The following is a 15,399-nucleotide window of genomic DNA, read 5'->3' as shown; positions in this document are numbered from 1 at the left end:
TCTTTACATTCTTTTAATCGCAAGTTAAAAGTCTTTCTGTTAAATCCTCTCTGATATTTTTCCTTTATTAGTTAGATGTCATCATCCTCAGAGTTCATCATCCATCCACCAATCATGGATCACTGAATTAATTATTACGTAATGAAGTAGCCGTCACAATCTTTGCACAGCTGCGTGAGTACCAGCTCTCTTAAGCACATCCTCAATTCCCACCCCACCCCCGTTCCATTTTCCTAGTTCAGCGTGTAGGCATTCTCTTTTTCCTTTCTCTCCTTCCATTCTTTCCATCTATTCTGTCAAGCCGTGTCATGTTTATGTGTTTCTCCTGTTTTGTTCCGTTTTGTCGTAAATTATATCTGTGATAAATGTTTGTAAATAAGTAATTCATGAGTTTGTTCTTTCTTTGAGTGGTTCACAACATACAAGCTTGCTTTTTAGTGGACCTCTCAGTTCTTTCTTTTTTCTCATCTGAAGCATAACTTTGTACTCTTTTTGCCAGTATGCATTCTTTTGTTTATCTGTATCATTTAATTTTTTGCAAAGTCGAATGTTTATGTTCATGATGTAATTCCAGATCTATTGTGTGTTATGTTTTGTTGGAAAAAGAAGAATGAAAAGAAATGAATTGATATGAAATTGAAATGAAATAAAACCTCCGCCCCCAAAGAAAATCACTGTCTGACAGCAAGTGTACGATACCTATAGGTATCATCAACATACCCCAAACCATCTTCGATACACAGTAGAAATAAAAATAATTTCAACATTTTAACTTTATCGTTAACCTGCGACTCCATGACCCAGCGATTTCTCTGAAAAGTCCTTATGTGGTATTACATACACCACTGTGCAATGTACATTATATCACGCGCCAAAATTCATGAATACTATTGAGTAATGTGAAGCATGAATTAAACAAGAAAAAACAAAAACAAAAACAAAAGCAATGAAATACAGATCAGTTATATACGTCCTACACATAGAATCTGAAACTCAGAGACAAAAATATAATTGCGTCGCAAACAAAACTGAATATCATAATCAATGATAAAACAATATATATATATATATATATATATATAAATATAAAGAAAATGATCTTAAATTCAATTCAATTATACATACGAAATAAAAATAACACTGTGATAAATGATATTCGTCCCTTCTCCAATATTCTGTGTTTAATGGCAACCAAGAGCAGTCATATAAAGATTAGCAAAAAAAAAAAAAAAATCACGATTATCTGATGAAATCAATCAAAGTCCTCCGTAAGACAAACCGTCTCCAAATGAGAGCAGAAATCAGAGCACCCAACCCGAGATGACACACACGTACAGTTAACTTGACACATTTGAGTATTTCAAACAAAGTCAAAATACAGAGACTCTCATACACATGTATGTCATACCTGTATTAAAATGAACCTCTCAGTTTTGTTGAAGGAAAGATGAGAGAGAATCAAGAACAACATTGCTTGCTCACCTGGTATTTCAAAGCTGAAGTTACCACTCTTAACTAGCTTGAGTTTATACTCTTCTGACAAGCTCATGTTTTGGGCTTGTTCCGTTTCTGAGGAGAGTTGTACTGTCCTCACTTCGAAGCCAAGCAACCCTTGATATGGTTCATCAGTTGGCATTTCCACCTTGCCAAAAAGATGGAGAAAAAAACCCCAACAAGAACAACAAACAAAGAAAGGAAAAAAAACAACAACATGTATCACTGGATAGGCCATTTCAAATGTTTCTTTTAAAGTTTTATAATGTAACCGAATGAATTTAATTTCGTAATATATTTCGTAAGCACGACATTGTCTTCTCTTCTTTCACTATAGGCTGCGTTCTCTTGAGGCATAGATAATTTTTTACTGCGTGCTAGTATTCCACACGTGCTCTCGTCCCCACAGTTACAATCTCTTCCGCTGGAAAGCAGCTCAACAATGTATCACTTTCGAAGACGCTTGGCTAATTGTCTCTGTGGGCTTTCGCCCTTGGTGATTGCATCAAAATTATTTAGGCTTTTCTTTCTCTCCCTCCCTCTCTCTTTTCCCTGTTTTTGTTTCCTCTTTTCACACTTTTGCTTTTTTTTTTTTACTCTCTCTATTCCCGACTTTCCCAGTTTCCCGCACTCTTTGTAGTTGTAAGCTTTTCACCCCCTCCCCCTTTCCTTCAGAGGAACCCACATGATACAAGCCTGGTCTTTTGAGTGGGTACCTCCAGTTTTTTTTTTTTGTTTTGTTTTTTTTTTTTCGCAGAGTGTATATAGAATGTATCTTTTTTGTACTGATCATGTACACATGAACATGAACATGTTGTTAATCCTGTCTGGTTATGTATACTTTGTTACTCCCATGTCAAACTCATAATATTGTTTCTTGTACATTATGTTGGAAAGAAAAAAGTGAAAATAAAATTTGAATTGAATTGAATTGAAGGTAGCATGCTGTGACATATGACATAAACATAAATATCGACATGCAATGATTTGGGAGCATCTAGTTACCTTTTTAAAGCATACCATCAGCTGAACATGTTTCATTAATGCCTGCAGACTGCTGGATACTAACTGCATCCAAAGACCGGAGTCTTTCAAAATATGAATTGATGAATATTCATGCTAAAAGTTAAATCATATGTTAACAGCACCACCGTAATGGTTATGATATCAAATATGATACAAGATTTACTCTTTTTATCAAAATGAATCAAAATAATTATGATGGCGAGGATACATATCATTACTTACATTCCAACGTACAGTGACATTTCTGAGCAAAGGTTGGTCAGCATTCATCTCATTACTGTGGGAAACATCAGTAATATCAACATTTGGTTCTGTAAAACGAAGAAAAGCACATACACCAACTTCAAACTCAAATTCAGATAGGGTGCTCGTGCTGCCTGGTAAATGGACATGCATTCCTCCTTCAAGCAAACCTGGAGCAATCCAGGGATTTGTCAAACTCTCAGCAAAAAAAAAAAAAGAAAAAGAAAAAGAAAAAAGAGAATAAATAAATGAATAAAAATGCTGGCATGGAATTAGAATGTCATAGGACACGATTTTGTATCCTTCAGTGCAGTGTAATGTGCAAGTACATAGAAATTAATGACATAGCAACAGAAAAATTGAGGCCACGATTTAAGTGAAAACAGAATAAGGGAACAAATTGGTTATCCAAACGCTTCATTTTTTTGTTTTGCTCTTGTTGGTGTTCAGTTTTAATCTTAGACCATCAAGTCCTGAGAATTTTAGTCAAAAATTTTCATCTTGTCTTTATTGATTTGGCAATCTCGTACTGGAGATTGACCCGGTTAGTGTATTTTTTTCTGATCCCCCTTCTTTATTTACAGGATTGTAAACACAATGTGGAATCAAATGTAGCTGACCTCGTGGAGGCGTGTATTTGCAGCGTTGCTCAGACCAAGGCCCTTTGACGTCATACAAGCTGACAGATTGCATTCTAACACAGTACCGCACATTACTGAAGTCTACCTTTTCCGTCAGACTATACTGTCCCCAAAAAGTATCCTAGAAATATAAAACAAAGCAAAACATGAGTCGGGGGAAGGGTCTCGCTCTTACCTGAGTATCACATTTTAACTTATGTTCACACATTATTTTTAACTACACCTATGAGAGTTGGCGGCTTTGAGGGCCTCCAGAAGGGCATAATTTTCATTTATTACCACATCGGCAAAAATGCCTGCCAAGTATGAAGAAAATTGACGACGCATTTAGACTGGCCCCAAATTCAGTCCCCGCCCCAATACGGCCACCACTGGATCATGATCTGTACATATCTATGCAAGCACATTTACTGCTACATAATGACATGTATTTACTCAGAGTTTTTCTAGTTTCCTAGGTTTCACTTTTGACTTGTCGTTTATATGTGTGTATACGTGTTTGTGTGTGTGTGTTGGTGTGCGCGCGCGCGCGTGTGTGTGTGTGTGTAATTTGCTAAGTTTGGAGTTCGGGGACGGGGGTAGGGTCTACAGAGGAGTGTAGTAAAAATTCCTGGCACGTTTGATGACGAATTTGACCAAGTGTTTTAAAGAAGATGAAAATGTAAAAATAAGGTCCCAACTCGGTGTCCCAAGCAGGGGCTCACCCATGATCTGCCATGAACACACTTGAAGGCATATACAGTCACCATCCATTGCATTAACCTAGCTCACCACTTCTGGTTCTAGAGAAGAAAACTTTTACAGGTTCCTTACTTCTCCCCTCCCCCCCCCCCCCGCCTTTACTCCCAAGGAATTATCAAGAAGGAATTGGTGCCCATTTGTAAAAATGTACATTCTACACTCTGTCGAGATCCCTGCCAAGTTTGTTGAAAATCTGCACATGCAGTGAGTCTAAAGAAGATGAGAATGTGACACCGGACCCCGATTTGATTCCCCACCCGCCCGTCCAGATCTGCCATTAAACAAACTTGAAACTACAGTCATCAATCTAACTTACTCTTATCATTCACCTTATTGTGTTAAAGATTCGTTAATTTGGGGGGTTTGTCTCCGCTTAGGTCTGAGCCCCATAAGTTGGGAACGGTGCTAATTTGTACAAATAATGTATTCTATCATTTCTATATTATAGCAATAATACCTGCCAGGTTGGGTCAAAATTTGATTATGCATTTTCAAATAGAAGATTAAGATTTTTAAGATTTGTCTCAATTTGGATCCCACACAGTGTCCCTCATACCCAAACGTATACGGAACTACAGTCACCAGTCATGCCAATAAACTTCATTCCTTTCATTTATTTCATTTGTTGTCATCCCACCTTTTTTAAGAGCTCTATCACGTCTGTTTCAGAGAAGATTTTATTTCTTAAGATTCTTTAATGTACAGACTTTGCCATGGCGCCCATTTAAGCAATTTGAGATGCTTTCCCTCATAGGTTGCTTTCTGGAAGCTTGGTGAAACGTTTTGTTTCCAAGAAGCAGCATGCAGAAAAGGAAAAAAAAAAAAGAAATACCAACGCCGGATGATTAATAATCACAAGAGCTCAATTTTGTACAAAATAAGACCAGAAGCTCACCCATGCATAATCTGCTATGAACAAACTTGAAGGCATGCAATCACCATCCATATAGAATTAACCTAGCTCATTACTTCTGGTCTAGAGAAGAAGACTTTGTACAGGTTCCATACTTTTTTGGGGGAGGGGGCTTGTCCCCACCCCACCCCCCCCCCCCCCCGCCTTTACTCCCAGGGCATTACAAAGAAGGGATTATAGGGCCCATTTGTAGAAATGTGCATTCTAAACTCAATCGATATCGATGCCGAGTTTGAGGAAAATCTGCCCATGCACTCTAAAGAAGAATAAAATGTGAAAACTGCATCCCTATTTGATTCCCCGCCAGCCCGTCTGGATCTGCCATAAACAAATTTGAAGATACAGTCATCAATCTCACTCATAGTACCCACCTTGTCCATTCCTTTTGGTTCGATAGAGAAGAGAATTGTCAAGATTTGTTAATTTGGGGGCTTTGTCTCCGCTTGGGCCTAAGGTCCGTAAGTTGGGAATGGTGCATGCTAATTTGTACAAATAATATATTCTATAATTTCTCTAGCAATAGTACCTGCCAAGTTGGGTCAAAATTTGATTATGCACTTTCAAGTAGAAAATGAAAATGAACATTTGTCTCAATTCATATCCCACACAGTGTCCACCACAAAGAAATGTGGAACTGCAGTCACCAATAAACTTCATTCCTTTCATTTATTTCACTTATCTTCATCCCAACTTTACAAAGAGCTCTATCACGTCTGTTTTAGAAAAGATTTTTTTTTTTTCTTGTAAGATTCCTTAACCGTAACTTAGCCGGGCTATTCAGGTAGATAATACAGCCGGGGGGGCTCACAGCCCCCCTCCAGATCTCGGCCGTCGACCGCGCGATCGCGACGAAAATTGGCACACACATTGCCTATGACGTAATCTCAAGTACATGTAACATGAAGGTAATTTTTCAAAAAAAATATCATTTATGCTAAATTATGCTAACTTATTCATAATGATGCATAAGAACAGACAATTTGGAATAAATCACTAAATAAACCTCAAAACAGGCACTATTTTGTGTAAATATTCTTTTAAATGCCCTTAGCAAATGTAAGAGAAAAAAAATTGTGCCATCAGAAAAAAGTCTTAAGTATTTTATTGTTTGTTTAATTTCTTATGTATTTCTTTGTTTTTTTTTCGACTTTATTTTCTGTTTTTCATTGTATTTTTTTTTCCAAACAAGAAAATATGTTATGAATCGATTTTTAATCAATAAACCCCCAAAATAATCATTCCTTTACGAAATTTGCCTGTATGCGGCCGGAAGCACAATTTGCACTGAAATTGTATACGAATTTTTGAGCAATTTTTGGTCTGACATACCGTACATAATTATTTATGCGCAACTTCGGAACCGCGCGCCCGGGGATCGCAAATTTAGTGTCAAAAGATGTGGGAGACTCGAAAGAAAAAAGTCATGAAACGTCGCGGTGATAGCGATACATCGCGCGGAACGTTTTTTGTTTTGTTTTGGTTTGTTTTGTTTTGTTTTGTTCTGTTTTTTTTTTTTTTTGGGGGGGGGGGGGCTCGGTGCCCCCCCCCCCGGCCTAGTTAGGGTTAATCTACAGGCTTTGCCATGGCGCCCATTTAAACAATTTGAGATGCTATCCCTCTAGGGTTGCTTCCTGCCAAGCTTGATGAAACGTGGGGTTGCCTAGAAGCAGCATGCAGAAAAGCAAAAAAAAAAAAAAAAAAAAAAGGAAGTACCAAAGCCGGATGATTAATATACTGTAATCACAAAGAGCTCAATCGAGCCTTCTGTTCAGCTTAGGTGAGCTAACAAAAAGACTGGAATGCATGCTACAAACATCCATTGAACAGATACCAATTTAACCAGCCTTCATTGATACCAATTAACCTACACAGAGAGCTTAACAAGGCTTGATAGCCACATGGTTGAGAAGAACCTCACAAATTGGGTACGAATACTCAAAACAAACACTTCAAGTTCTTATTCAGTCTATCTGCACTTAAAATTGTAATGAGTAGTTTTGTTTTAATAAAGCATTACCCAGACATTAGAGGAAAAAGGATGAATGAAGAAATGTTACACTGTGTACATACAACCATGATCTCATTACGCACGTAATCTATTTATTCACTAGAATTGCATGATTATTTGCATACTGTCACAGTCTCCGTTGAATTGTCGTATTCATTTCTGATTTCCAACATTTGCGATTCCAAATTATATTCCATCTGCTCAGGAGAGCTCCACTGTACAGTAAGTTCTGCCTTCTCTCCGGAAGAGTGAGTAGTGACATTGAAATCCGGAGAACGTGGCACAGCTGTGGTATGAGAGAAAATGAAACATAGAGATGGAAAAGTACCTGTTCAGCATTGTTTAGTGCATCATTGCGCTGTCCGTCTTCCACAGTTTGAGGTGAACCAGATTTCTGCCAAACATGTCAAAAAAACACATGGTGGAGTTTACACAAGACAACCGGGAGCATATTTCATTTGGCGGATTTCCGTGGTTTTATTCTAAGTTAAAATCAGTGCAACAACACTCAGCAAAAAAAAAAAAAAAAAAAAAAGAAAGAAAGTAAACGCTTTTTCAAGTTTAGATTTCTCATAGAATATTTGGCTGAAAGCCAATGTATTGTATACCATATTGAAGGTAATTGAATTGGCTATCAACCTGGTAGGTCCACAAAAAGGGACTCTTTACGCATGAGTGGACACCATTGTTTTTCTCTTCCAAGGCACAAAAGCAAAAATTGCAAAACTGAACAAGTTGTCATTCAATCGTATGTGCTCTTCCATGGAAAAATAAGAACAAGCAACAAATTTCATACAAAGAGAAACATTAATAAAGTTGCAAAAATAAACCTTCGATCTCTATGAAATCTCTAAAGGCCAAAAGATCAATGAAGGCTAAAAGTAATGGAGGAAAATAAAGCATCTTATGTCAAATCTAGATTCAAATGAAATAAGAGAAGTAAAAATTAACAAAAATGGTAGAAATTTGAATTTTTTTTTTCAAACTAAGAAATTGTAAGTAATATTTGGTTCTTGAAATGGTCACATGGACTCTTCAATCACTAGATTAAAAGAAATAAATAAAGAAATTTTGCTCATTTAATCATCTTTATGCTTATTATTCCTCATGTCATTTGAAGTTTGACTTGACAGAAAATTCTCATTTGTCCTTTTGTTTCTCACTTTGTTTTTCTTAGAGTTTATAAAGAGATAAAGAGAACAAAAACTTATTTTTCCTGTTTCATTCATGTCTCTCATTGTGTTAAAGTGGTCTTTTGCTGTCAATGTTATCGTGAAGGACATTAGCAAATGAAAGAGAACATGTCAATTTTTGCAATTTTTAATTTTGCGCCTTGGAGGACAAAAGCGAATGTGCTCACTTATGGGTAAAGTTTTCTTTTCAAGTAACCTATTAGCTTAATAGCCAATTAAATTAAATTTAACATGGTATATATTTCGTTGATTTTCATAAAAATATTCTATGAAAAATATGACTTCGAAAAAGTGTTTACTTTCTTTTTTTGCCGAGTGTATTTACACCTGTTGGGTTGTTTCCTGGTTGCTACCTCGGACTGTAATTATTGCACTTACAGTCACTGCCATCATATTATAGCCGCATTCACAAACACACACTCGAACCTTATTATTTTTTTTAAAACTCTAGTTATGCCTCATGATGCAATACGGACACACACACACTTACAAACATACACACACATTTTTATCTCGACCGCCGTCGCAAGTGAAAAATCAGTCTCTTGTTTTTTAAACGAAATTACAGCGATAAATTGCCCTATGCGGTTTGTGTGAATGGCACGTGGAGACTTTGCCAATTAAAAAAAAAAAAAGAAATAGAGGGGCCGTCAAAGGCGGCAGACCCACGCCTTGTACAGAGTCGGGGTAAACATACTGTGCATTCGGTCATCTACCAGAATTCGGTCACTTACCAGTGTCCTTTGTCACCAGCCAGTGAGTTCTACCAAAGGAAGTGTACGATCTTTGGTTCTACAGTCACATCACACGCAAATCACATCATTTCACATACGGGAACACTCATTCACAACAGGAAAGTCCTTTAGTCTCCTCCAAAAATCCATCGAAAACCCCAAATTCCACCGTCAAAAGTGCAGAATCGGAACTTTTCCAAGCGCGTGCGAATTAAGTCCAGTTTTAAAGGTGCATGGTCCCGGTGTTTTAGTCAAATGTGTACGCGGGGACACGGCGCAAGTTTCCTATAGAGACCTAGCTATCGACTCCTCTTCGGCGCTTACGCTTTGGCCCACTTTCCCCCGAGTCCGAAGAAGTCCGATTCACTGTAGTCAGTGGTCGGATCACAGTTCGGCTCATGATTCGGCTGAGCAGTCAGACCGCAACGTCCTGAAAAGCCTTCGTATTTATCGTACGCGTATGCATAGACCTCGCGGACATGAATACGTAATGAGCTGGGAAACCACATTTTTAGAGTGTCTGTAAATCTAAACGACATTATCAATCTTCATGATTTATACATCGATAAAAGGCCGAAGAGTTGTACTTTGATAAAATTCGACCACTTAAAAGGTTATGACATATAAAATATACTGAACAAGGAAATCAAAAAACAAAAATCAAAAAAAAAAAATTCTTAAGGGGTACACTAGACCAACGAAATTAAGGTGGACCAAAATGGAAGAGGTATAAATGAAAGAGGAAATATCATTCTATGAAAACATAATGACTTTATGTGGGCTGATCCTATGAACGGGTCAGGTTGGCGAATAAATCATTGCGTTGTACAGTTAATTTTTGACGAGATTTCAGTTTGCCGCGAATACGCGTTTCTGATTGGTTAATTCCCTCTGAGTGGAGAGTTGAACGAACCTCGCGGAATGACAATAACCGTGTACTCTACATAACAGTTATACACTGTGTGTAGGTGACAGTGTAGGACCCTATGGTGTGTGTGTGTGTGCGCGCGCACAATGTATGTATACGCGCTCAGGTTCAGGCAACTGCAGCTAAGATCTCCACGTAAACAACAAGAACAACACTCCACTTTGATCGACAGCTCAACTTTGGCTTGATTTGCACAACTAGAAAGAGTAGCGTGCATTAATAGATAGCATACAAATCAATAATAAAAGATCTAGCACTAAGTTTGCGCACATGAGTTCTTTTGGGCTCTCTATGTGGTATTAGGATAATTATGCCTTATTAATCCACTGTATACATCGCTGAATAATTTATCTAATGATACCCTGGGAGCGCATGATCATTCATGTATCTCAAATTGCCACACTATGATTTTTACTCGACGAGACTTTCAATTTTATCATTATTGTTTTCTAAGCGAGGGACCAATTCAGTTCTTACTGTGCTATTAAAACAAGTATATCTAAAACGTTGACTATCATTCATGTGGTGATTCAACCTATAAACGGGTCGGGTTGGCAATAAATAGAAAGCCTTGTTCTAATTTGTCTCAGGGTCGTTTGGAAAATATCGATATATTGCAGAGATATGAATGATGGTATCATAAGCTCATTTTATATAATGTAAGCTTTAAAAGGTGTGATTTATTTCAAATATTCACAAACCATGTCAATTAGTCGCGGATAGTAGATCTAAATGTCGTCAATAAGTGAATCTCGTAGACCATGCACTTTGCCTCTGAATTATCTCGCAAAATCTCGGGTGCTGAGAAGGACATGCGCAAAAACCTGCGCGTACGATAAATTTTTGATTTGAGCTCATTAACAGCAGCGTTGCGGTCTGACGTGAGGGGGATGGCAGCTTTAGCAAACTTCTTTTGTGATGTCATAATAACAAGCACATATGCACGCACCCTGGCATTACTACAGACTGCGCGATGCGCAGAGAAGACAACAAAGGCAACGTTACTTAGCAACACCTACGCACTTTACTCTTGATGACAGCTCAACTTCGGTAATCTTCATGTCAATGCTAACGGTGATCGGCAGTATCATCAACAGCGCTCTCTACACTACCGGGACTATCTACCTTTAAAAGAAAACTGTACTGACATTTTCTAATTGTCTGATAATTCTAATCTACATTTTTTGATGCCTACTACTGGAAAGAGAGGATTGTAAAAACCCAGGATAAGCCTGTAATGATTTTTTGAAAAAAAAATGAAAACGAGCAAGCCATGGAACGATCCACACAATTTGGCCTACGTCACAGGTGCTCTTGGTGAACAACTCCGACATTAGCAAGACGAACTACATAATGCCAATTTACTGATGAAATCTCACACGAAGTACTGCAAAAGCTGTTATTTAGTATAATTGCAATATGGAGCTATGATAAACATGTTAAACAATATCTATTAATGTTTAAAAGCAATCTCTTTAACAGCTTTTTGTTTAGATAAAACTTGTGGGGAAATTCCAGATATGCAAAATGAAATTGGCATCTTTATCCGAACGTGCTGCCCATAGAAGACTGTGTGTAAGTAACGTTACGCATTGATGATCATGATCGAGCGATGGTTCGCCAGTTCAAATAACTATCTAACTCCGTAGATGAGGGCTGAGTGAATCTAAATCCAAATGTAGATAGACGGATGAAGATGAAAACGGTACCCAGTAAACATAGACTCTGAAATACTAGAACTAAGACCAGGACTACTGAGCAGTCAAGGAGTAGGTTCTACGTGGCAGTCCAATTTTTGATGAGTAACGTTAGGCCCTACACTCACTCACCGTCGACACTGCAGCTGTAACAGTTAGGCCCTATGTGCACAGCGCTAATAAGGCACAGCGTAACGTTACATACCCCTGCTGCCAGAACTTGAAGAAAGTCCAGACGAAAGTCCAGACTCCAGATCTAGATCTGGACCCTTGTCCTGCAGGCACTGTTGTTCCTGTGCTGGATTTTTCAGGTAAGGTATCTGCTTTATGGATTTCCGATGTTTTGTAGTCGAGATAAATCTCATAGTGGTGTTATTTACACCAAGGACTAATGTTAGATCTAACAGTTTGTTTCAGTACGCCTACTAGGACCCATATCTCGGAAGAGTGGCCTGGACCACGTAGATTCTAACACGTAACACAGTGTCGCCGCTTCGCGATCCCAGCGCTGGTGTAGATAGTGCTAGCGTACTTCCGTATCCATGTAGATATCTCAAAATTCACCTTGCCAAATGGCACCAAACTCACAGGAAATACTTTATGATTCATATCCAACAGCTCACGTTAATTGGAAACAAATCACATGTCGGGAAGCGTAAGTGTAGATGTCGAATTTCCTGTCGGCGTCGCTAAAAATAATCTGCTCTACGACTAACACGAGTGATTGCGACCAGGCCCTACCTACCTGCTGCGCACGCACAGACTGAAGTTAGCCATTTAATATCATGAGACAAATCTTTCAAGTAATCGGGGGCAATGAAGAAATTTACAAATCATTTGTGGTAAGTTGAATGAAAAATGTAGTTCCTATATCACACAAGTCGCAAAAATCATTACACTTTTGAGTTAAGTTCTCGCGTAAATTCCCCGTTCGCACAGTACTAGTCGGCTAACTTCAGTTCTAGATTGTGCATCTTGCGTTCGCCAAGATCTCTCGCGAAGAGTGAGTTTTTTTTTGAGTGACGACTTGAAAGTCGACGTCAATATTGATACTTCTCGATTACTGATTTCGTTCAAATATAAGAGAATACTTTGAAATATGCTATGAAGTATATCCTGTAATTTTGGTGCGATTTGGTTTAGTGAAATCTGAGATATCTACATGGATAGAACGGCACACAAGCGCCGCCTGCTAGCTAAATTAGGCCTAAGCGTCGTCTGCTACTCGATACGAATTAACGCACGCGTATGCGAGCACTTGTAATCAGTAATAGTGAGAGCACCTGTGACATCATAACATCCGGGCTCGTCAGCTCATTAGCATTAATTCTCACCTAAAAAGTTCCATTTTCAACATTAAATTACGGACTTAATCGTTATGAAATTTTGATTCTGTTTGCACCGCTGGGTCTTTTAGAATTAAAAGAACATATAAAAAAATAAAAAAACCGGTAAAATGCCCTTTTAAGGGCTCACACCTGTAAATAAAATGGGCTGTCCCAGACCCCTTCACAATTTCGTATCAAAGATAGTGAATAGCTGTAGATATTGAGTATGAATTCCTCTACAAACTGCATTTTGGTTGGAAGATGAAAGCTTTTCTTATGGAATTTGAGGGGACTATATTTCATTGGGTACGTGTACGGAAAATAGGTGATTTTTTGAGTGACAAGAACTCGTAGTCTGGCTTTGCGGACCCTTGGACAGAATTTGAGCAGAAGAACCCACCCTGGAAATTTGATGGATGAAAGGTAATATCTCACTTATCCAGGTTAGTGAAGATGAAACACCTCATTTCTCCTAGCTATTTTACAGAATTTTTTGAAATTTGAATTTTAACACACGTCTCTATGGGGAATTATTTACCCGTGTGAGCCCTATAGAGAATGCACGCAATACATGCAAGTCTATGGGAAGTATTCATCCCATACAATGCTCTGCTGGTTTATGTTGATCTTGTATTGTGTCAGATCTCTTCCTCCCTCCCCCTTCTCCTCCCTACCCCCCCCCCCCCCTCTATCTCTCTCCTCTACCCCCCCCCCCCCCACAACTCTGCCTTGCTACAATTTGTTTTCTTATTATGTTCTTGTGATGCTAGATCTTAGTACATAGCAGTCATCAGTATCACACAACTTTGAATGACTGTGTTATTCTTGTATTGTGTATCTTGTATTGTGTCAGATCTCTTCCTCCCTCCCTCTTCTCCTCCCTACCCCCCTCCCTCTACCTCTCTCCTCTACTCCCCCCCCCCACAACTCTGCCTTGCTACAATTTGTTTTCTTATTTTGTTCTTGTGATACTAGATCTTAGTACATAGCAGTCATCAGTATCACACAACTTTGAATGACTGTGTTATTCTTGTATTGTGTATCTTGTATTGTGTCAGATCTCTTCCTCCCTCCCCTTCTCCTCCCTACCCCCCTCCCTCTACCTCTCTCTTCTACTCCCCCCCCCCCCCAACTCTGCCTTGCTACAATTTGTTTTCTCATTATGCTCTTGTGGTACTAGATCTTAGTACATAGCAGTCATCAGTATCACACAACTTTGAATGACTGTGTTATTTTAATGTATTTCTTTGTTTTGGCTACCACTGAAACAGCTCAAAATACATAAAGTTAGTCTGTTTGACAAAACAAAGACTTATCAAGTACTTTGTAGGCTATAAGGTGATGATGACACCCCCCATAATCAAGGATAACTGCCTGGATCTATGTATTCATCTTATGAAGAACTGATCAAAACTGCAAGATTTATAAAAAAAAAAAAAAAAAAAAACCCAAAGGGCATGATTCTCAAAAGTGTCCCTTTGAGAAGCTTTATAACCCTTGAATGTGTAATTTCTCATATGATGTAGGGGCAAATATCATCAAAAACACATTTATGATGTTAAAAAGTCAAATAAGTCCATTCCTGCCATTCCTGTCCATTCCTGCGGACGCTGCTTATGATGATCAATGATCGAGCAAAAAAGTCAATACCATTTTATTTTTTCACTGATCTCATCTCGTTCTCATTCTGTCTGCAAACTTAAAATGAATAGAAAAAAATTAACACTTATGTATATATGGAATAGTCTTCAATTACGTTAAACAGATATTTTGTTTCACTCTTCAATTTGAGTATAATTTTGTTTGATGTGTTGTAATGGTAGGGATGGGGTTGAAGAAAGCTTACGATGAGGTGATATTCGGGAAAGTTGGTAGTATTAATCAGTTATACGCTTATTATCTAAACTCTCTTATGAGATGTTCTGTATTTGTTATTTGTTTTTCTTTGTTCTTCTCTGATTTCTTTTCCATTATTCTCCTTCATGACATTCCCAGCGAACAAATATTTATAATTGATTTCTACATCGTAGTTTGTCTATTATGACTTGTGAAGATATTACACTTATTGTTTCATTATGGCCAATAGACACTCACTGTTAATACCAGAAACTACAGTGTAGGTGTATACAGTAAACATTACAGTTCTCTTCGTGTCTCCCTTCGTCTCTCTCCTTCTCTCCTGAACCCCAAATAACCTATACAAATTTATATTGATTGTTTGAATTATGCACGTGAATATATCTCGTATGAAATCGATATTTTTTGAATATCAAGGGTGCTCACTCACTCAAATGCAGTCTGTTGTTAATCCATGCTGACATTATTGCTTATGCCTCGTTTTGTCTTGGCAGAGCAGACGCAGGCCACGGACGTGTGTGCCCAACTTGATATCATCGGCTTTGTCTTGTCTGCGTCCTTGTTGTTTCCCGTGTCTTGTGTGTGTCTCATGTCTA

The 15,399-nt window shown here is 38.2% G+C and overlaps 1 protein-coding gene across 1 annotated transcript in view; it reads right to left on the bottom strand.

The window, feature by feature from the left end:
• LOC140236424 (uncharacterized) overlaps positions 1-15,399 on the bottom strand; it is a 91,281-nt gene that overhangs the window by 16,596 nt on the left and 59,286 nt on the right. Inside the window, exons 4-7 of the mRNA XM_072316350.1 lie at positions 7,192-7,352; positions 3,384-3,525; positions 2,743-2,831; positions 1,483-1,642 (exon numbers count right to left, since the gene is read on the bottom strand). Of these exons, the coding sequence (XP_072172451.1) occupies positions 1,483-1,642; positions 2,743-2,831; positions 3,384-3,525; positions 7,192-7,263 (463 nt within the window). The 5' untranslated portion in view covers positions 7,264-7,352. The remainder of the gene's footprint in view (positions 1-1,482; positions 1,643-2,742; positions 2,832-3,383; positions 3,526-7,191; positions 7,353-15,399) is intronic.

Source organism: Diadema setosum, chromosome 13, assembly GCF_964275005.1.
Source record: "Diadema setosum chromosome 13, eeDiaSeto1, whole genome shotgun sequence".
NCBI classification, from domain to species: domain Eukaryota; kingdom Metazoa; phylum Echinodermata; class Echinoidea; order Diadematoida; family Diadematidae; genus Diadema; species Diadema setosum.
Note: the sequence above shows the minus strand (reverse complement) of the source record. Positions and strands in the feature narration are given on the sequence as shown.